We start from the raw sequence: 20,580 nt of genomic DNA, 5'->3' as shown, positions 1-20,580 counted from the left end.
AGTTATTGAGTTTCCAATAATTCCTTTTTCAAATGCCCTTTACTAAAGATCCTGTTTATTGCATTATAGTCAATTAATTGAATGTGTATACTTTGCTATGTTTTTCTTCTGCATTTGCATTTCAAAGTATCTACTCATTCCTGGCCTTTTCATCAGCAATGCTTAGACATCTATTTCATTAAAAGTCCATTTATATGTTTAATTCTGCCAAATAGGCTATTCTTAGTTGAAAACCTTTATCTTGTGCCTTTTAGAATGTCATGTTCTAAGCTCTCTTCTTCTTTATGGTGATAGCCTCCAAGTCTTAAGTGACCCTGACCATAGCTTCTTGTACCTAAGCTTTCTTTTTGACTGATAGTAGAATTTTTTTCTTTGACTTCATAATCCTGGGGTTTGGCTATGTGCCATGTATGGGAGTTTCCCTTTGGGGATTTCTGTAAGCAGATCACTAGTGGATTCTTTCAATTTTTACTTTGTATTCTGATTCTAAGATAGAGGTGACAGACTTGTGGCCTATGGAACTCCTGAGTGCAGCCCGCATCATACCGAAATGTTACTGGAAATGTCTGAATACCACATGAGATGAGATAGAGAATGTTAATCTGTAGCCCTTGGATCTGTTTCCATTGGAATTTGACACTTCTGTTACAAGCGATCGAGGCAGTTTTCATTTATTTCTCGAACTATGGCATCCAAGATATTTGGGGGGAAGAAGTCATGATTTCCAGCTAGTCTGATCCTGAGACTCTCCCTCCTTGATCTGTTTTTGGTACTCTATTCCTGACATCACTCTCTTGATTTTGTTTTAGTGTTGTGTTTTTGTTTTTGTCTCTGGGAGTCTTTTCCTATTTGACCAATTCTAGTTTTCAGTGAGTTCAATTCTTGAGTAAGGTTTCCTGCCACCTGTTAGAAGGGGGTAACTCTCCCTCCCTTTTTTTTCTTCGCTTGCTGCCCTGTATTCTGTTTCTTACGTCATAGTCCTTGTGTCTGACCAAGATGTTTCTCTGAGGTGGTCCTTGAACGCCTGGATTTACTGTCAGGAGTCCGCAGACACTGATGAATTACCCATCGTGTGTCAGTGCCTTGAGGGCAGAGACTGCTAGGTGACTGAGGAGGCAGAAGGCTGGCCTTGGCAATCAGGGAGAACTGAGACGCTGCCCATCTGTGTGCCTCACGGCGAGGCAGCTCCTCCCTCTCCACCTCACTTTCCTCATCCATAAAATGGAGAAAATAAAAGCACTTATTCACAGAGTTCTGAGGATTTAGTGAGATAATATGTAAAGTACTAGGCAAGCTCAGCACGCTCTACAGATGTGTGCTGTTGTTATGCTCCGGTTTGCCCTTGTATGTGTAGCACTTAGCACTGTCCCTGGCACACGGGCTCTAAGAAGTGTTTGAACTGAGTTAATTCTCCCCTGTTTGTGATGCGTGGCAAAGGGGCAGGCCTCCAGTGATCCGGACTGTGTTCTGTTGCAGGCTGCAGTAACATTCAAGGATGTGGCTGTGGACTTCACCCAGGAGGAGTGGAGGCGACTGGACCCTTCTCAGAGGAGCCTCTATCGGGATGTGATGCTGGAGAACTATGAGAACCTCGTCTCCCTGGGTAAGGCAGCCAGTCCTCGGAGCTATCTTTACCTCTGTACTCCCCAAATGCTAAGCCATCTGGGAAGTGGCCATCTTGTGTTTTGGCTTACTGTGATAGAATTTGAGAATTCATGGACTTTGGGGGTGGTCTTAAGTCCTTTCTGACCCAGAGATAAAGTTCTTCTGTTTGCTTCTTAGGGGAATAAATGGCCTTTGCTTGATGTGACTTGAAATCCCCCCTTTCGTTAACATGGTCTAGGAGCTCCCTGTCCTTGCCTACCCTTCTTGTTCTCTCTTTTCAGAAAAGTGACTAATCAGAGATCTCTCTCTAAAGTGAAAGGGCAGGTTCCTGAAGATATCACTGTGCTTTTAGTCACTGACTGGTTAAATAAGCTACAGTTAATTTTATCTGAATGCAAATCACCCTATGACCGAAAGGTAGTTTTGTGCCAAGAAAAGGGTTCTTGGTTTGGCATCCGAATCCCTTCCTTCAGATCCTGTCTCACTCACTTATTACCTATGGGGCTTTGGGAAAGGTGGTTATTTCCTTGGACCGCAGTTTCCTCATCTGTGAAATAAGGCATTTGGACCAGGTGACCCCTAAGGGGTTCCTTCCAGATCTACAGCTCTGACTTTAATCTTTCTGGTAGTATCAGATATTTCCTCCTCCAGAAATTTTCATTATTTCCCTTGAGATATATATCCTTTTTTTGGCTGAAGAGTAGCAGGCTAAGATTGAATTCTTTATTGGTGTTGGTTGTCTTTTGAATTTCTTTCTTCATGACTAGGGCTTCCAGTATCCAAACCTGATGTGATCTCCCAGTTGGAGAGAGGAAAAGTACCTTGGATGCAAGATGGAGAATTCCTAAAAGGCATTTGTCCTGGTGAGTAAAGAAAAACCAGCTTGAGTAGAGTTGTGACATGCAACAGCTCAGTTGGTCGGTCAGCGGTCAGGACCTTGACACGTTCAGTTGGTCTGCAGCATTTGTGAAAGACCTAGTGTGTGCTGACTGCTGTACCAGGTTCTGGGGTGCAAAACCAAAAGTGGACCAGTCCTTATCCTCAGGGAATTTCATGCTCTCAGGGGAGCCAAATAGAAGCAAACATCTGGATGGATGGCAGAAATCAAACCTCAGCTATAACTACAAAAGGTAGTGGGCAAACGAAGGAAAGCTTCATACGTTGAGTTTCAAAGTAGATTTGTACTTTTCTGAGGTCCCAGGTAAGAGGACCAGCCATGTGCAAAGGTGGGACATGGAGGCCAAGTTCATCTAGGCAACAAGAGGGCAGTTTGGCTGAACCCCAGAGGGGAGGAAGGGGAGTTGTAGAGATCGGCATCTGCAAAGGTGACTCATGATGAGGTTGTGGAGAGCTTTCAGAAGCCATAAAGAGGAGTTTCATTGTATCCTAAGAGAAGTAGGGCACCCCTGGATAGTTCATTCTATAAAGAGGGGAATGACATGGGTCACTGTGACATTTGAGGAAAATCCCCTTGGCAGCTGTGTGGTGGCTTGGAAAGGGGAGACTGGAGAAAAAAAGCAAGTGTTGACCAAGAATGGTGAAAGCTCACAGCCTTCTCCCAAAGAGAACACCCCAGGTATCTGACATGAGCACCTCCTAAAATACTGAAATACCCATGTTACACTTCAGCAAATCACTTTGCCCATGGTTCTCTCACTGTTTTTTATATTTGTTCTAATCAGCCAAAACCCACCTTCTCAGCCTCCCATGCCAACCCTCCTGCCCACTGGAGAATCTAAGAAAAATAAAACCTGTTCCAAACATGTGTGGTCAATGTCCATGTCCATTATTCTTACTCCTAATCTTTGACCTTCTAGAGGTGGGTAAATTGTCTCATCATCAGTCTTTTGGAATCACGGTTGGTCATTATGCTGACAGAAGTATTCCATTTTATTGACACACTGTATCTTGTTCATTGAGTCCCCAGTTTATGGGCACCCCTTCAGATTCCCATTTTTTATGTTGTAAATATTATTTATATATCCTTTCATCTGACCCCTCTGTCCCTCTCCCCTTTCCCATCTTTTTCCTTGGTGAGTGTTGTGTTTCTGTACCTAATTCTGTGTGTATGTATGTGTGTGTGTTGGCCAGTTCAGATGAGAGTGAGGGTCAAGGATTAGTTAATCCCCCCTGCCTTGTTTGTGTAGATGTTTCTTTGCACACCCTGATGATGGGAGAAAATTTCCTTCAACTTTCCTTTCCCCCTCGCTGCAAAATACCTACCCCACTCTACCTCCCAAATGTGTTCCCCTTCCACTCTCTTTCCATTTCCTTTTCTCTTGAGAGAACATCAAGGCGTTACAGAAGCACTCTCAGGCCTTGTCTAATGAGATTACCTTTGTGAGATGGATCCCTTGCACACAATATTTGAATGTAATCAGTTTATCCTTATTCATCGATGTTGACCTTCCCTCCTGTATTTGAATGCCATAGTTTCTCTGCACCTTTGGTGTTTTCATCAGAATGCCAGGCAGTCCTCTATTTCATTAAAAACCCAAATTTTCTCCATAGCAGTAGACTCAGTTTTGTTGGCTAAGTTACTCTTGGCTATAAGCCTCTATATCTTGTGTCCTCTGTATTACCGTATTCCAGCTTCTCTGCCCCTTTAGAGTCATAGCTGCTAACTCCTTTGGGATCCTGCCCATAGCTCCTCAGTAGTTGAATTCTTCTCTTCTGGTATCACATCAGATTTTTGCTTTGGCCTGGAAGCTGTGGATATGGATGGTGATGTTCCTGTCAGTTTTCATTTGGGGGTTTCTTTCAGAAGGTGAACAATACATTCCTTCTTTTTTCATTTTGGCCTTTGGTTTGAAGAGCTCTGATCAGTTTTCTTTCACGATTTTCTGAAATATGATGACTGGGCTCTTTTTGGTCATGGTGTTCAAGTAGACCTATGATTCTTAAGTTTTTTCCACTTGATCTGTTTTCCAGGTAAGTTGTTTTTGCTGTGAGATGCCTCACATCATCTTCTATTTTTTCAGTCTTTTGACTCCATTTTAGTTGTTTTTGTTCTCTTATGTAATCGTTAGCTTCTTTAAATTCTTGTATTATCCCTTCCAACCATTCTCGTTGAGTTTCTACACAAGCTAGATTTTTCTCTGAGGCTTAGCTTGTAGGTGTTTCTTTGGGGTTTCTATTCTGAGCTTACTTGCTACCATAATAGTTCATTAGGAAGAGTTTTTGTTTTGTTTTGTTTTTTTGCCCATTCTGCTCTGTGACATCGGACTTGATGTTAGTTTGGGGGAGGTTCTGGGACACTTTTTGGGAGAAAGTCTGGGTTGGTCCTTTTGTTGCTCTCTTGAGATACTGGGTGTTGTGCTGTCCCAGGAACTCAGGGAAAACTCAGACTGGGGACCTTTAAGCTTTCAGTGCTCCCAAGGTGGTCTGATCCAGGACAGTCTTGATTTCCGGCACCAACTCCCGGCTCTCCCCCAAGCTGGGAAACCCTGCTGGTTCAGAGGGATGGAATTGTAAGACTTCCCTTTAGTTTGGGATCCTTGCCCTTAGTATTGTCTGCAGCCTGAGTTAGATGTTGAAAACGAAACCCTGCTCTGCATCTTGGGTTCTGGGCCACAGAGCTACTGCTGCTAGTTTCTGAAATTCCTCTTTCCTTGGCACACTAGCATTCTGCCCAAGGTCTCCCTGTCCAAGGAACGCCATTGCTGTGTGCAGAGATCCCAGACTGGGTAGTGGGTCACAGGGCTGTATATTTAACAATGTAGAAGTAGAATGTACGTTTACTTCTGCATCCATTTGTCGTTTTTTTGGTGATTTTTCCAAATTGTTTATTTTTCTAGTTGTTGTCAGTGTGTGTGTTATCAATCTAATACTTTTTTCACTTTGTATCACATCACTTCATACAACTCATTCCATGCCTTTGTATTCTTCTTGTTACTTCTTTTTAGACTTATCATATATTTTTTACCATAATGTGATTGGTTTGCTTAACAGGTTGTTTTCCTGTTAGGCACTTGAATTGTTCCCAGTGTTTTTGCTTTTTAAAAGAAAGTGCTACTATGAATGTCCTGTGTGGATTGGTATTTTTTTCCCTTTTGATAAATTTGGTAGATCTTATTAAGTGTGTGGATTAAATATATGGGAGTGAGAACAAGGAATCAAGCATGAACCTGAGTAACTTGAATATGGTGGTACCCACTTTTGGGATTGAAATCTTTGGAAGAGGGGCTGGTTTGGGGATGAAGATGAGTTGTTGTGAACATGATTGGCTTTGAGAATCTTGTAGCATTATTAATATATTCCTGGTTGTTGGCTCATAGAAATCATTTGGTAAATCCTTTTTCTCTTTATTTGTTGCATATTAGACATTTGGTGATGTGGGACTGGAACTAAGAAGAGAACTAGAGATGGGTTATGAATTTGGGAGTCATTTTCATGGAGAGGATAATTGAATGGTTGATGAAGTGACCAAGTGAGAGATTGCTGAGAGAAAAGAGAAGAGGACCTAGAATGGGAGGGTGAACTGTACCTATACATATAGAATAATTCAGAAAAGGATACTGAGATGGAAGGAGAACCATGACATAGCAACTTCATAAAAATCCAGAGAGGAGAGTTTTCCATGGGGGAGGGTGGCCAATAGTTTCAAATGCTATTGAAAGGTCAAAAAAAAAAAAAGATAATTATTGAAAAAAGTGTTCATTAGATCTGGCAAATAAGACATCATTGGTGATTTTGGAGAGAGTAGTCTCAGTTGTGTGATGAAGTTGGAAACCAGAATTCAGAGACTTCAGAAGAGGGAAAGAAGAAGAGGTACTTTCTCAAGGAATTGAGCAAAGAAGGAGAGGAGAGTTAAAGAATGGTATCTGTCAGTAATGGTAGGATATAGTGCAAGTCTTTGTTTTTTTTTTTCAAAGAATGATCGAGGGTTTTGTGTGTACGTGTGAGTGTGTGTGTGTGTGTGTGTGTGTGTGTGTAAGTGTGTGTATAAGCAGCAAGAAAGGAACTACTAAATAAGGGAAGACTGAGAATGGGGATGATAATGTGGGCAGTTTGTTGGAAAAGGAGGGGAGATGGGATGAAGGATATATGTAGAGCAGAAGGGCCACTTTTTGGTCAGAATGTAGTAAAAGGCAGGGGTGGGGTGTGCAGGGGGACAGGTAATAGTAAGGGATGATGGCACAGCGCATGAAATGAGGAAGGGAAAAAGCTCCAGATGAGTGAGTGTTGTCATTTCCACATTGTTCATCATCCTGTTTTGTGGAGGAAATAGAACCTAGAAGTTAGCCTAGAACAGGCTCCTTTCTCTGAGCGCTGAGAACAGTGGGTATTCACAGGTTTTGTTTGCTTCTTTCAGATTCTTTTATTCAAGAGACTAGATCTGAAACCATGGACTCTACTCCAAAGCAAAGTATTTATATAAGAGTACCATCCCGGGGAAGACTCAAAAGGGATGATCCCAAGATAGAAAAGATGTGGGGAGATGATGTCAAGCTAGAGAAGAAAAAGAACAGCCAGAGGAAACAAACCAGACAAGTGACAATCACTCCGAAAATTCTTGCTAAACAGAGGCATTTCCATGAAAGTAATACCCATGGGAGAAAGTTCAATTCAGGATCAGTCTTTGTTTCAAAACAGAATGTTCCTTTAGGAAAAAGTCACCAGAATTATGGTATGCAGGGAAATAGCATCAAACCAATTTCAGACCTAGTTAAACATAGTAAAGTCTCTAAAGGGAAGACATTTTCTAAGTATAATTCTAAGAAGTCCTTCAGTTATCACTCAGACTTTGTTCAGTTTCATGTGATACATTCTGAAGACAAACCATGTAAATGCAGTGAATGTGAAAAAGCCTTCAGTAAGAACTCACATCTTGCTGAAAACCAGAGAATTCATCCTGGAAAGAAAAATGAATGTGAGAAAGAATTAAGCCATAGTGGAAGCCTGTCTCCACATAAGAGGGCTAATATTGGAGAGAAACCCTTTAAATGTCATTATTGTGGCAAAGCCTTTAACAACAACTCAAGCCTCATTCTGCATCTAAGAATTCATACTGGTGAGAAACCCTTTGAGTGTAATGAATGTGGCAAAGCCTTCAGTCAGCGGGGAAACCTTAATGAACATAAGAAAATTCATACTGGAGAGAAACCATTCAAGTGTAATGAATGTGGCAAAGCCTTCAGCAGCAATTCTAGCCTTACCCTGCATCAAAGAGTTCATACTGGAGAAAAACCTTTTAAGTGTAATGACTGTGGGAAAGCCTTCAGCCAGAGGGGAAATCTCAATGAACATAAGAGAACTCACACTGGAGAAAAACCTTTTGAGTGTAGTGTATGTGGAAAAGCGTTCAGCCAACGGGGACACCTTACTGAACATCAGAGAATTCATTCAGGAGAGAAACATTTTGAATGCAGTGAATGTGGGAAAGCCTTCAATCATAGAGTATCCCTTATTGATCATCAGAGAATTCATACTGGAGAGAAACCCTTTGAGTGTAATGAATGTGGGAAAGCCTTCAACCAGAGAGGGCACCTTAATGAACATAAAAGAATCCATACTGGAGAGAAACCTTTTGAATGTAATGAATGTGGGAAAGCCTTCATCCATAAGGGAAGCCTTACTGAGCATCAGAGAATTCATGCTGGAGAGAAACCCCTTGAATGTAATGAATGTGGCAAAACCTTCAGCCATCGGACTTCCCTCTATTCTCATCTGAGAATTCATACTGGAGAGAAACCCTTTGAATGTAATGATTGTGGGAAAGCTTTCAGCCATAATGCATCTCTTATTTATCATCAGAGAATTCATACTGGAGAGAAACCTTTTGAATGCAATGAATGTGGGAAAACCTTCAGCCATAGGAGATCCCTTCTCCATCACCAGAGAGTTCATACTGGAGAGAAACCCTTTCAGTGTAATGAATGTGGGAAAGCCTTCAGCCAGCGAGGGAACCTTTTTTATCATCAGAGAATTCATACTGGAGAGAAACCTTTTGAATGTAATGAATGTGGAAAAGCCTTCAGTCATAGTACATCCCTTATTTATCATCATAGAGTTCATACTGGTGAGAAACCCTTTGAGTGTAATGAATGTGGAAAAGCATTCAGCCAGAGAGGGCAACTTAATAAGCATCAAAGAATTCATACGGGAGAGAAACCTTGTAAATGTAATGAATGTGGGAAAACTTTCAGTCAGACAGGACACCTTCTTAGACATCAGAGAGTTCATACTGGGGAGAAACCCTTTGCATGTAATAAATGTGGTAAGTCCTTCAGCCAGAGAGGAAGCCTTGTTCTACACCAGAGAATTCATACTAGAGAGAAACCCTTTCAATGCAGTGTGTGTTCAAAAGCCTTCAGTCATAGGACATCCCTTATCTGTCATCAGAGAATTCACAATGGAAAATAAACTGATGAATATAATGAATTTGGAAACTCTTTCAGCTTTGGTCATCTTAGCCACAGGGGATACCTTACTAAGTATCAGAAAATTCATAATAATGAGAAACCCATAAATGTAATGACTGAGAATGCCTTCAAGCACTAGCTGAACCTTTAAAGCACCATAGAATTAGTATTGAAGAAAAACCTTACAAAAGTCTCAACTGACAAAACCTTAGATGTAGTTCATGCCGCATCAGGCATCAGAGACTTTATGTTGGAGGTTAATGATGGGGAAGGAATATCCTGGGGAAGGCTTCATGAAAAACTGCCACTTGTCAAATACTGTAGAGTTAAGATGGGAAACTTCACCAAGTACATTACTGTTTGGTTCTTTAAGAGAGAAAAAGCATACCTCCCTTTATCATCCTTGCCATATACATCAGCTGCCTTCAGTAACAAGTTCTGCAGTAAGTATGCTCAAGCAGCATTTGTGTGACCAAGGATACAAAAAAGGTTTAGTCAAATGACTGATGTGTATATTTGTTTAGTTGCAAGGGATTCTGTTCTCCCCATACTGTAATTTTTCCTTTTAAAAATTCTAAACTTACTATCCAACCACAACCAGTTACACAAGCAAGAATAAAAGATTGTAGATGAAACTCTAGACCCTGTTCTTTGCATTTTGTTAAAAATGTGTACATTCACTTCAACAGGCCAGTCAGCATGGAACAGTAGTGTGAGTGGTGGATTGTCTCCCACAGAGGCCCTTTGTGGCCTTTGGCACATCACTCAAGCCCTCTCTGTATAAAGAGTAACTTCCTTGGAGTTAAATACTACCAGCTTCTCCTGTTTCTGTTGGAGGCACCAAAAGCATCCTTCAAGTCACCCAGGTTTGCAACCTTGGAGTCATTTTTCTTTCTCCTTCCTCTTAGTCTATCAGCTGCTGACTTGTAGTTTACACTTCCACCACCTCTTTCCCCTCAGTTTGTTACCTTAGTTTGTTTGGGCCCTCATCACCTCTCACTTGGACTCCTGGAGCAGCTTCCTGATTGCTCTCCATGTCTCTTCTGTTTCAGTTTTATCCAAGTGGTGGCATCCCAGAGCCAGATTGCAAGCATTTCAGGGCTAGGATTGACAGAAGTGGGGTCAGTCAGTGGAGATGGCTTTTTTCCATCTTGAATATGGCAAAGTATAAAGTGAAGTCTTCTGAGCAGGATGGCTTATTGTATCATCATGAAGGTGGCTTGATGACCAAAAAGCTGAAGCAGACTGTAGGGAGTCATTTTTTTTAAGGCTTTTAGTATGTGAGATTGAAAAAAATCCAGTTTTTTTCCTTAGTAATCAGTTTTCTCCTTTAACACACGTGTTCGTTCTGAGCTGTCATTGCTGCCAGGGCAAGAGAAATTCCCTCTCCTACCCAATCTTTGCTGAAAATCCAATAGAGAGAAAGGTTGAAAAAAGGGAGAAGGGTGCAAAAAGGCCAAGGCAGTTTCAAGAGCTCCCTTTTGTAGACCACAGAAAGGGAAGGTTCTTCAGATGTGTCCATATACTCTGATTCTTAGCTGACGATCATGTCTGACTCAGTCCCAGTCACTGGAAACCAGTCATTGTTTTTGCATCCTCCCAGACGTGCTTCATGGCATACGTCTAGTTCCATGTGAGGTCCTCTGAAATCTCATCAAATGGATGAATGGAGAAATTTATCAAATTGAGCAAAGGTTCTTCTAATCATCTCTATTACAAAAAAAAAAAGATCTTAAGTTTTTAAAACAATGTTTATTCTGTTTTTTCTGTTCCTTTTAAATCATCAAGGAATGCTAGTGTTTTCCGGGACTTTTCTTACAGAATTACATATCGTGTGGATTTTTTTTGTTTATGTGCTGTAATGTATTGGTCATGTTGTTTTTGTGTGCCAACATTTCATTCCTGCAATAAACCCTGCTTGGTTATTAGAAGGTGAACTCCAGAGCACACGGACTGTTCGTTCTTTTTATCCCCAACACTTAGTGCTAATCATTGATGATCAAACCGTGCTTGTTGATTGATGATGAATCATTTTGTTTCCATATTTTGTGAACTAATATTTAGTATTTTTGCATCTCTATTAAATAGAAAATAAGTCTATAATTTTTTTCTAGCTTCATCGTGCTGAAATTTGTCTATTTAATGCAATACCAATCAGGATTTTATTCTGAGTATTCATGTATTATTCATGAAACTGAATAAAAGAATAGTGAAATTTACATGAAAAAAGATGGCCATTGAGGGAAGTACCCTTGTGTCCTCCACCAGGTTGATGGGTGATTCACTTGGCCTCCTTGGCAGTCCTGTATCTGAGATGGGGCCACACCCTCTTTGTGTTTTGGGAGGTGTATGTGCCTCAAAAAATAACCCCTGCCAGGCTTCTGGAGCTCAGTAAGCAGACAGAAACAGTTTCTGGATACCTGTGCATGCTCTGAAGTAGAGATCCAAAGCCCACAATTAGGCATGTCTAGAAGCAGGCTCACCTAGTTTTCTTGAGGGAAATTGCAGCAGACAGAGTGCTCATTCTTATAAGAACAAAGCTCTCATTGGTCACCCCCCACCCCCATTAAACTGAACTCCCTGAGCAGGAATTCTTTTTCCTTTTCTTATATCCCTAGTGCTAAACACAATGCCTGGCACTGACCCATTATTGACTGACCCATTAGTAGGAATAAACTATCTTATGCCCAGTTCATGTTTTTTACATTAAATACTTTTTCCCTCATTTTAGAGAAACTTTTCTACTTTGGGGCCCTAACTTTTAACATCATTCCTGGGGTTGGGGGTTAGTGAACTTTATTATCATGATCATGGTGAACCTAACTGCTGTTTGAACTTGGTCTAAGACTGCGTGTATGGCAAGTGCTGTAGCCCCTGTGCTCACAGCTGTGATTCTTGTGAATCAGATCAATGAATACAAAATGAATATATTCAAAACAAATGCAATGTCATGAGGAAGACTTGCCAGAGGAATCACAAAAGGCCTTAGTCGTCAGCCCATGGTTGTCCTTTGTCTTTGAAGAGGACCAGGAGGACATTACTATGTTGGAGTCGATGTACAGTGTGTATGACTGGCTAATCAGACCAGTATGAACTCTGAAACCTTTATCACAGGTGGCCACAAAGAGTCCACATGAACGTATGGAGTGGAGATGTCTCTAAATTGGTGAATTTTACCTTTCTTTTCAGGTACTGCAATTCTCATAAAGCACAGCACCTTCTTTAATGTGGGTATGCCCTATTAGGCAGTCCTCTGCTAGTGTCTTCCATGTCCCACAATTGATTCCATAGTTATTTTTTTTTTTGAGGCAATCAGGGTTAAGTGACTTGCCATGGGTCACTCAGCTAGTGTCTGAGGCCATATTTCTTTTTCAGGCCAGTTTAGTATGGGAAGTATAGAGAGTTCTATGGACACAGGGAATGGAGGTCTCTCCAGGTGTGTATTTGAGCCCAGAGACCAAATAAGGACCTGCCCATGTCTGTGCACCAGGGCAAAGGAACGTCTCAGACCCACGCAGAGGGGCCTGACCTTGTTGGTATTGTTTGCCCTTCATTCTTGAAGAGGATCAGGACATCAGGGAGATGATAACATGACATACAAGTGAGTTGGATTTAAGTGAAGGAAGGCCGTGCAAAATTATCAGCCTCACTTTCTCTTCTGGAGCCACAGTGATCAGGACAACTGGAGATGACCTTGAATGGAGAGGGAGAACTTGGCCCTTTTAAGATGTCTTAACAGGTCTCAGTTTAACTATTAAGGCTAGGCAGAAAATTAGGCAAAGGATGACCTCTTTTACCTAGTCAAAAAAAGATCAGTCTGGAAGGAGAAGACCCGCAGGTTTTCTAGTTAAAACAAACAATTTACTATTTACATTCACTATGAACCAATCAGAGCACAAACAATAATCATACAGGGTTTGGCCTGGGACCTGTTGTTGGCCTATGAGTGAAAGCCAGAGTGATTTGAGTTTAAGGCATGGTCCTTAAGAAAGAAATCTAGGAGATGATTCTGGGAAGAAGGCAGAGTAGGTCAGAAAATTCCAAGGTCTTCATATTTCCTCCACAAATAAGACAAAATAGAACCTCGGAGCAAAGGTAGATCAGTACAAATAAACAAGAGTTGAGACAGAACAGTGATCTTGGTGGTTCTTGTTCTTCAAATCACAAATGTTTTTAATGGTTAAATTTCATAATAAAATTAAAGATTAATAAGAAGGAAAGAAAGGATGGCCAGTCATGAATGGTTGCCTTATCCAAGGCCACCAAAAGAAAAAGCCAAGAAACTGAATGCATCAAATCTTGGCCCCAAGGCTGCCAACAGTGGCTCCCAGAGGTCTGCTTTGCTATCCCTTCCTGCTACTGCCCCCAGCCCCACTGAGTTCTGTCAACACAGGATCTTTCCTGAAAGACCTGGAACTAACATTCCCTTTTAAGGGTTAGCACAAAAGAGTTGCTCCAATTTGAGTAGCCTGAGTCAACCAACATACCCCCAAACATGAGACTCAAAAAGGTATCCTCATCCCTAGCAACATGGCATGGGGCTGGCCAGGACCCAGTCTTTTCAATGATCATTTCTACACCCTTCCTAGAAAGAGACAAATCCTAAACAAACCACCCACATTCACCACCCTCATCAAGCTCATTAATTCGATAAGATAATCTACCAGACAGGGAACGTGATGGCCATCTCCTAGCAAATTCCCTGCCTCTTTCCAATCCCTGATCCACTGGTCCACCTGCACTCTTCTTCCATTATGCACACGAGAAAACCCTTTGTATTAAGAACCAACTACCCTTTGCTCAGAAGTCTTCCTTCACACTCAATCAGAATTTGAGATGGAAGGAAAATCAGCAGTCATCATCTAACCCAAACACAAAGAGAATCTTTCTCTCCATATTCTTGCAACTCTACCCTTTCAATGAACATCACTGTATCCACCTACTACTACTGGGGTCTTAATCTGGAATCAATAGATGCCAGGGAGTCAGTATACAGACTGCAGGTCTATACAGGAAAAAAAAAAATCTCTTTATTTTAATATAAACCGTTTCCTGTTACGCCTAGAGGCCTAAGGGCTACCCGAGTCTTACCTTACCTATCGCAGGTCTTCAGCTGGCCAAACCGGATAAACGTATGAGAGAAGAGACTTTCCGGAGTCGAACAAGGGTTAGGCTTTCTTCAGGGTCTTGGTTACATGTGCAGGGTGAATTCTTTCTCAGGAGAGAGGAATCCTCTTCCCAAGGAGGCAAAGATCTTACAGTAAGAGAATGGAAGCGGGAGTGGGAGAGGGGAGAGGGAAGAGGGGCCTTCTGTCCTCTAAGGGCCCCTCAGCGCAAAGAGCGCCTTCAGGCTTTCCTGACCCTACTTAAGCTCTCCCGCCGCATAGTTTGCACCTGAATACCGTGCCTGTTCTCAGCCCTTAGACAACAATAGGTGTGGCTTAAACCATGGATTAATCTCAAGGGCGGGGATGCTCTCCCCAGCACGTATCCCACGGAGAAGAGGCGCGAGATAGCCCGGGTCTCACACCTCAATTCCCAGCTGTTCCCTGGGGGGCCTCATGAGAACTCTAAGGTTTAGAAGTCCTCACCTTTACCTGCCCGAGACTGTCCACATGGAACTGAGCTTACACCCCCAACAGTTTCCCTTGAAATCCTATGCAGTGTATGCATTTAAAAACACTATTCTGGGAAGGGATCTATAAGACTGATCAGTTATTCACAGCAATTATCAACTAACTGCCACTCACAGGGCAGAACAGGCCCCCAGAAGGACAGAGAGAAGGCAGCATGTGCCAGACATGTCAGGTCAAAACCACCACACTGACCCCCATTTTCTCTCAAATTCTGATGGAGATGATCCAGAATCTTGAGCCCAAGAGCCTTGGGAAGACCCAGGATTAGCAGACCATAGAGGCTCCATTTTAACTAGAAGGAGGTCTCCAATGAGGGGCCCAGGTATTTGTGCTTGGTGCTACACCTTCTCCAAGTGCGTATCAATGACTGGGATAAAGACTGAGATGACATGTAAACCCAGCCCAAGACCCACAGCCAAGACAGAGAGTTAATGCCCAGGATGACCAAGCTGGGGACAGGCTACAGCAGAGGGCCATGCCTCAGGGGAGGCAGAAACTCACCACACAAGGATGAGATGGTGGGTATGGCTAAATTGTGGGTCACCTGAGAAAAGCCGGGAGAGCAACATGAGTCTGCATGAGACCCAAAAGGGGAACGGATGTGTCTGAGTGGAGGAAGGGATGCAGCAGACCCTTGGAACTCTGGGTCTCATGGACCACCTCTTAAAGTATTTTTTAGGCCTAGGCTCCACATTTTAGCAAGAACTTGAGAATCTAGAACACACCCAGCAACAGACAACCAGGTAACCCAAAGATCATGCCCCACATAAGGATTCCTCGAAGGAGCCAGCCATGGGTTTTCTCAAGGTTGGTGTGGTAGGTGTGGATAGCAGGAGCAGCATAGACATACTTCAACAGTCACAAGGTGCCTTAGGAAGCACCTACTGAATGCTTGGCACTGGGCTGGCCTATGCAGAGAGTCAAGAAGAATCTTGCTGAAGGCTGGAAAAGTTGGTGGGAGCCCCAAACACCAAAGTCAGAAGGGCCCCAAACGAAAGGGGCACAGACATCAGGACAGCAGTGACCATGGTCAGACGCTGGCAGAGGGGGTGCTGGAGATGAAAAAAGCACAGAACAATGTCTTTCACTCACCTGGGTTCTCAGCATGCCAGGGTCCATCCAGAGCCTCTGCAGGAGCTGGAAGCACAGAGAAGTCATGAGGCAGGGCAGCATTTCCCAGAGAAGAGGCCAGAGAGCCTTCCAATGACACAAAAGCCTGCCTCATCCTACCTCTCCAGTCTTCTACCTTGCTGCCTTCCAGTGGGCAGCTGTGACACCAGAGTGCCCAGTGCACCAAGCCCTGGGAGGCACCCAAGAGATGCCTGCTCCCTTCTTTCCTCCAGGGACACTGGCCTTCTGACTGTCCACCTTCCAACCTGTTACATTTGCACTGGCCACCCCCATGCTGTCAATCAGTCATCAAATATCCACCTACTATGTGTCTGGCACTGCACTTAGCAACAGGGATGTGCCAGATAAATGACAATCCTTGTCCACAGGGCACCCCTCCCCCCAAGGCAGGGGGGATGGCATGGGGACTGATGACAGTCAGGCAAGGTGCACTGCCAGAGGGAACGTCTGGAGGTGGGAAATGGAGGATGTTGTGTGAGAAACAGCCAGGAGCCCAGTGTCATTGGATCCAAAACTACATTATGGGGCGGTGTAAGGTACAATAGGACTGGAAAGTTGCATGGGGCTGTCATGGGCTTTGGATGCCAAAGAGATTTTGTATCTGCTCCTGGAGGCCATAGGGGGCCAGTATGGTTTGTTGAGTTGGGGGTGACACTGTTAGATCTTTGTTTTAGGAAGATCATTTTATCAGCTGGTTGGAGGATGGGCTGGAGTGGGGAGAAACTGGAGGCAGACAGATCTCCCAGCAGCTATTGCTATGGCCCAGATGTGAGGTGATGAGGGTCTGCTCCAGGGTGGGGACTGAATCAGAGGAGAGAAGGGGATATTAGAGAGATGCTGCTGAGGTGGAGTCAACAGACTGGGACAACAGCTTGGATATCGGGGGCAGGGAAAAGCCAAAGATAAATGAGTGAGGAGATAAGCAGGGCACCTAGGTTATGAGCATGGGGGACTGGGGGGGAGGGGCGGTGTTCAGAATAGGGAATAGCGAAGTTCAGAATGGGGGAGGGTTGGGGGTAAAAATGATAAGTTCAGTCTTGGACATGTTGAGTTTAAGATGGCTACAGGACATACATTGGAGACGCCCAAGAAGCACTGAAGGGATTGAGATGGGAGGTGGGGGGCAGGGGAAGGAGGGAAGAGCTAGATAAGGAGATCTGAGAATCATCACACACAGAAATGATCACTACTGGGTGTGACCTGGATGAAGATTGGGCAGAGGACCTGGAGAGGAAGGAGATGAGGAGAGAGGAGACAGATGGTCAGTCCCTGCAGAGAGGGAAAGAAGGCTGAGGACCTGGCAATGATGAGTCCTTACTGACCTGAGAGAACCCGAAGAATGCTCTGCCCCCTCTCTGCCACCCCTCCACTCCCTGTAGGACTCAACTCAGCCTTCTCTCTTGAAGGTCTTTCCCTGTCACTCCAGCTATTGATGCCCACCCCCCAGATAAGCTCCTAACCTCTCCCTCTAGACACACACACACCCCACTTCCATAAGGTGTCGCCCTTTAGAATGGGGGCCAGGAAATGTCTTAGCCTTTTTGACATTGCTATGGCTTAGCCCAGCACTGTAGGCCATCTGCTACATACATCTTTGTAGAACTAAAATAATAATAGGATTGTAAGACTCTTTAAAAATGCCTAAATTCTCATTTCTTGTTGTTGTAAAAAGGAGGTTGTTAAAAGGCTAGGTTGTTAAAAATTGCCTTTTTGGTATTAGCAGATAAAGTCTTTTTCATTTTTTCTTTAGCTGGAGGTTGAGTTCATGTTGAGAAGCATAGTCTTCTAAGGTTGGATTTCCCTTTCTGGCATCTGGAAGATGGAGTATGACTGCTAACTACAAACTACAATTTCCTCTTTTCCAGTCTTTCTTCAAACTATAGGCTCCTTGAAAGTAATACTTGTGGTTGCAAAACTCTTCAGCTGCAGAGGAAGGGAAATTTCTGGGGAAATCTCTCTTTCACAGACAGTTGGATAGACACAGTATGAATCTGGGTTAAGAAAACCCAGGAGGATTAAGTGGTCAGATGACACGCTTTGTCCTATTGAATTGTGTTTAAAACGTTTCCTAAGATGGTTGTAATTTTTTTCTTCATCTTCTGTTATAAAAATAAGCTCTATATGTCACAGCTTTGTCACAGATTACTAAGGAATTAGTTGACCTTAAAGAAGATCTGTCAATTGTTACAATTAAATCATTAACCAGCAAATTTGTACCTCAGATTATTTTCTATTTCAGATAACTAATTTTAACAGTTAGCTCCTGCTTTGCCAGAGATAGCTCAGTGTAGAAGAGGCTCCCAAGGACAGAGTAGGAGAGAAGGGGTATTAGCCTGACTACCAAACTGAAGGTGTACAGAACTCTTGTGCTGACCTCATCATTGTATGCCTGTGAAAGTCAAACATTCTGCCAGTGCCATGCCAGGAAACTGAATTGCTTCTATTCGAATTGTCTTAGGAAGATTCTGAGGATCACCTGGCAGGATAAGATACCAGACACTGAAGTCCTTCCTCAAGTTAGACTGCCAAGCATTCCCACTCTACTGCAGATAGCACAACGCTGATGGACTGCCCAGGTTGTTCAAATGCCAAAAGCTTGTTTGCCTAAGAGACCATTTTATGGAGAGCTCATGCAAAGAAGGTGCTCACACGGTGGTCAAAAGAAGGGATACAAGGGCATTCTCTAGGTCTCTCTGAAGATCTTTGTAATGGTGAGACATGGGAGACCTTGGCAAAGGACCATTCAACATGGCCTGCCCACATCAAAGAATGTGCCATGCGGTGTGAGCAAAGGAGAGTTGCAGCAGCTCAAAAGAATGGGGAGATGTGCAGATTTAAAGCCATTTCCATCCCAAATGTTCATATGGACTTTTTGTGCCTGACCTGTGGTAGAACCTTCAGGGGCCCATTAGTCTGACCATTCATGGTCACTGTACCTTGACCCTGACATAGTGATGTCATTGTGCTCTTAGAGCATAAAGGACAGCAAAAATTATGAATCATCTATTATAATAAAGAAATATATTCTATTGACAAATGAAAGCAATCATAAGGCAAAACTGTAAGATGTTTTGGCCATGAGACATCATACCTAGAGTAGCCTCAAGCCCTCATTCTAACAACAGATAACTCTTCCTTGGCTGGAAAGTCTCATATCCCTCGGTTCAGTCCAGATGGAATCAGTATGTCTTATGAATCTGTTTCATGTTTAATCTAGAGAAGACTTTGTTTTAGCCTCTCAGGAAATTAAACTAGAGCCTTTTCTTTTCTTTCTTTTCTGTAATTAAACATAAATTTGACCCCACCCTGAATGCACTCCACAGCCAGCATCCTAGCAAACCCAGGATGGCTGCTAGCATAGGTGCTTTCACCTACTTTTCTAAAAGGAAGGAACTTTATTTTATTTTTTTTTTAATTTTGTAATGTTTAACAATCAGTGCCATACAATTGCGATTTTATCCCTCCCCACCTACCCCCCACTACCCCCCTCCCTCCCCACGACTGCATACAATTCTGTATAGATTCTACATATACTTTCCTATTGAGTATATTTTCACTATAGTCATGCTATGTAGTCAGACTAAGATAAATGAAAGAAATCGTATAACAAATCAGAACATGATACACAAACACATACACATACACAAACATGATCTGCTACAATATGTGAGTGACTTCCATATTTCTCTCTCTGAGTGTGGCCGGCATTTTGCCTTGAGATCCTCCATTGGGATTTTTTTTTTTTTGTAAGAAGTTCTTGTGTTATTACACAAATCTAAGTCTACCAGAAAAAACTCTCACACACTGTGGTTGTTGCTGTGCATAAAGTTCTCCTGGTTCTGCTCCTTTCATTCAGCATCAGGTCATATAAGTCCTTCCAGGCCTCTCTGAAGTCTTCTTGTTCATCATTTCTTATGGCACAATAGTACTCCATTACATTCATATACCATAATTTATTCAGCCATTCCCCAATTGAAGGACATCCCCTTGACTTCCAGTTTTTGGCAACTACATAGAGTGCTGCTATAAATATTTTTGTACATGTGGGACCCTTTCCCATTTTTATGATCTCTTGGGGATATAGTCCTAGTAGCGATATTGCTGGGTCAAAGGGTATGCACATTTTTGTAGCCCTTTGGGCATAGTTCCAAATTGCTCTCCAGAATGGTTGGATGCGCTCGCAGCTCCACCAACAATGAATTAGTGTTCCAACTCTCCCACATCCTCTCCAGCATTTATCATTTTCTTGTTCTGTCATGTTTGCCAATCTTATAGGTGTGATGTGGTACCTCAGAGTTGTTTTGATTTGCATCTCTCTAACCAGTAGTGATTTAGAGCATTTTTTCATATGATTATAGATAGCTTTAATTTCTAAAGGAAGGAACTTTAAAGGGGTCAGCAACCTACTTTAATTACATTCACCAGGTCAGGGGGAAATACAAGCAGAGAAAGTACTACAGAGATTCAACAGTCAGGCTCCAGCTGTCTGAGTAAAGCAATATTTCCATACACTTTGCGTTTATCACGGGATTGAGGGAGCACAGACCTCAGAGCCTAATTGCCCTAAACATCCAAAAGGTCTTAAGAGGTATACTTATAATCCGCCCATGAAGGGATATAAACAGTTTAACTCCATTGAATCTCCTCTATTTTCTCTTTCCTGTTTACCTTTGGATACTTCCCTTGCGTCTTGTATTTGAAGATCAATTTTTTGTTCAGCTTTGGTTTTTTCATTAGCAATGCTTGATTATCCTCTAATTTATTGAATGTCCATTTTTCCCCTAAAGGATTGTGCTCAGTTTTGCTGGTATGTGATGCTTTGCCTTGTGAATATCCTATTCCAC

The 20,580-nt window shown here is 42.7% G+C and overlaps 1 protein-coding gene across 1 annotated transcript in view; it reads left to right on the top strand.

Annotated features, from left to right (window-relative positions):
* The window catches only part of LOC140508183 (uncharacterized), a 79,550-nt gene that overhangs the window by 10,998 nt on the left and 47,972 nt on the right, over positions 1 to 20,580 (top strand). Inside the window, 3 exon segments of the mRNA XM_072615961.1 lie at positions 1,477 to 1,603; positions 2,373 to 2,468; positions 6,920 to 8,920. Coding sequence (XP_072472062.1) covers positions 1,477 to 1,603; positions 2,373 to 2,468; positions 6,920 to 8,920 — 2,224 coding nt within the window.

This window comes from Notamacropus eugenii, chromosome 5 (genome assembly GCF_028372415.1).
Source record: "Notamacropus eugenii isolate mMacEug1 chromosome 5, mMacEug1.pri_v2, whole genome shotgun sequence".
NCBI lineage: Eukaryota > Metazoa > Chordata > Mammalia > Diprotodontia > Macropodidae > Notamacropus > Notamacropus eugenii.
The sequence above is the reverse complement of the archived record's forward strand: the minus strand, read 5'-3'. Positions and strand labels throughout refer to the sequence as shown.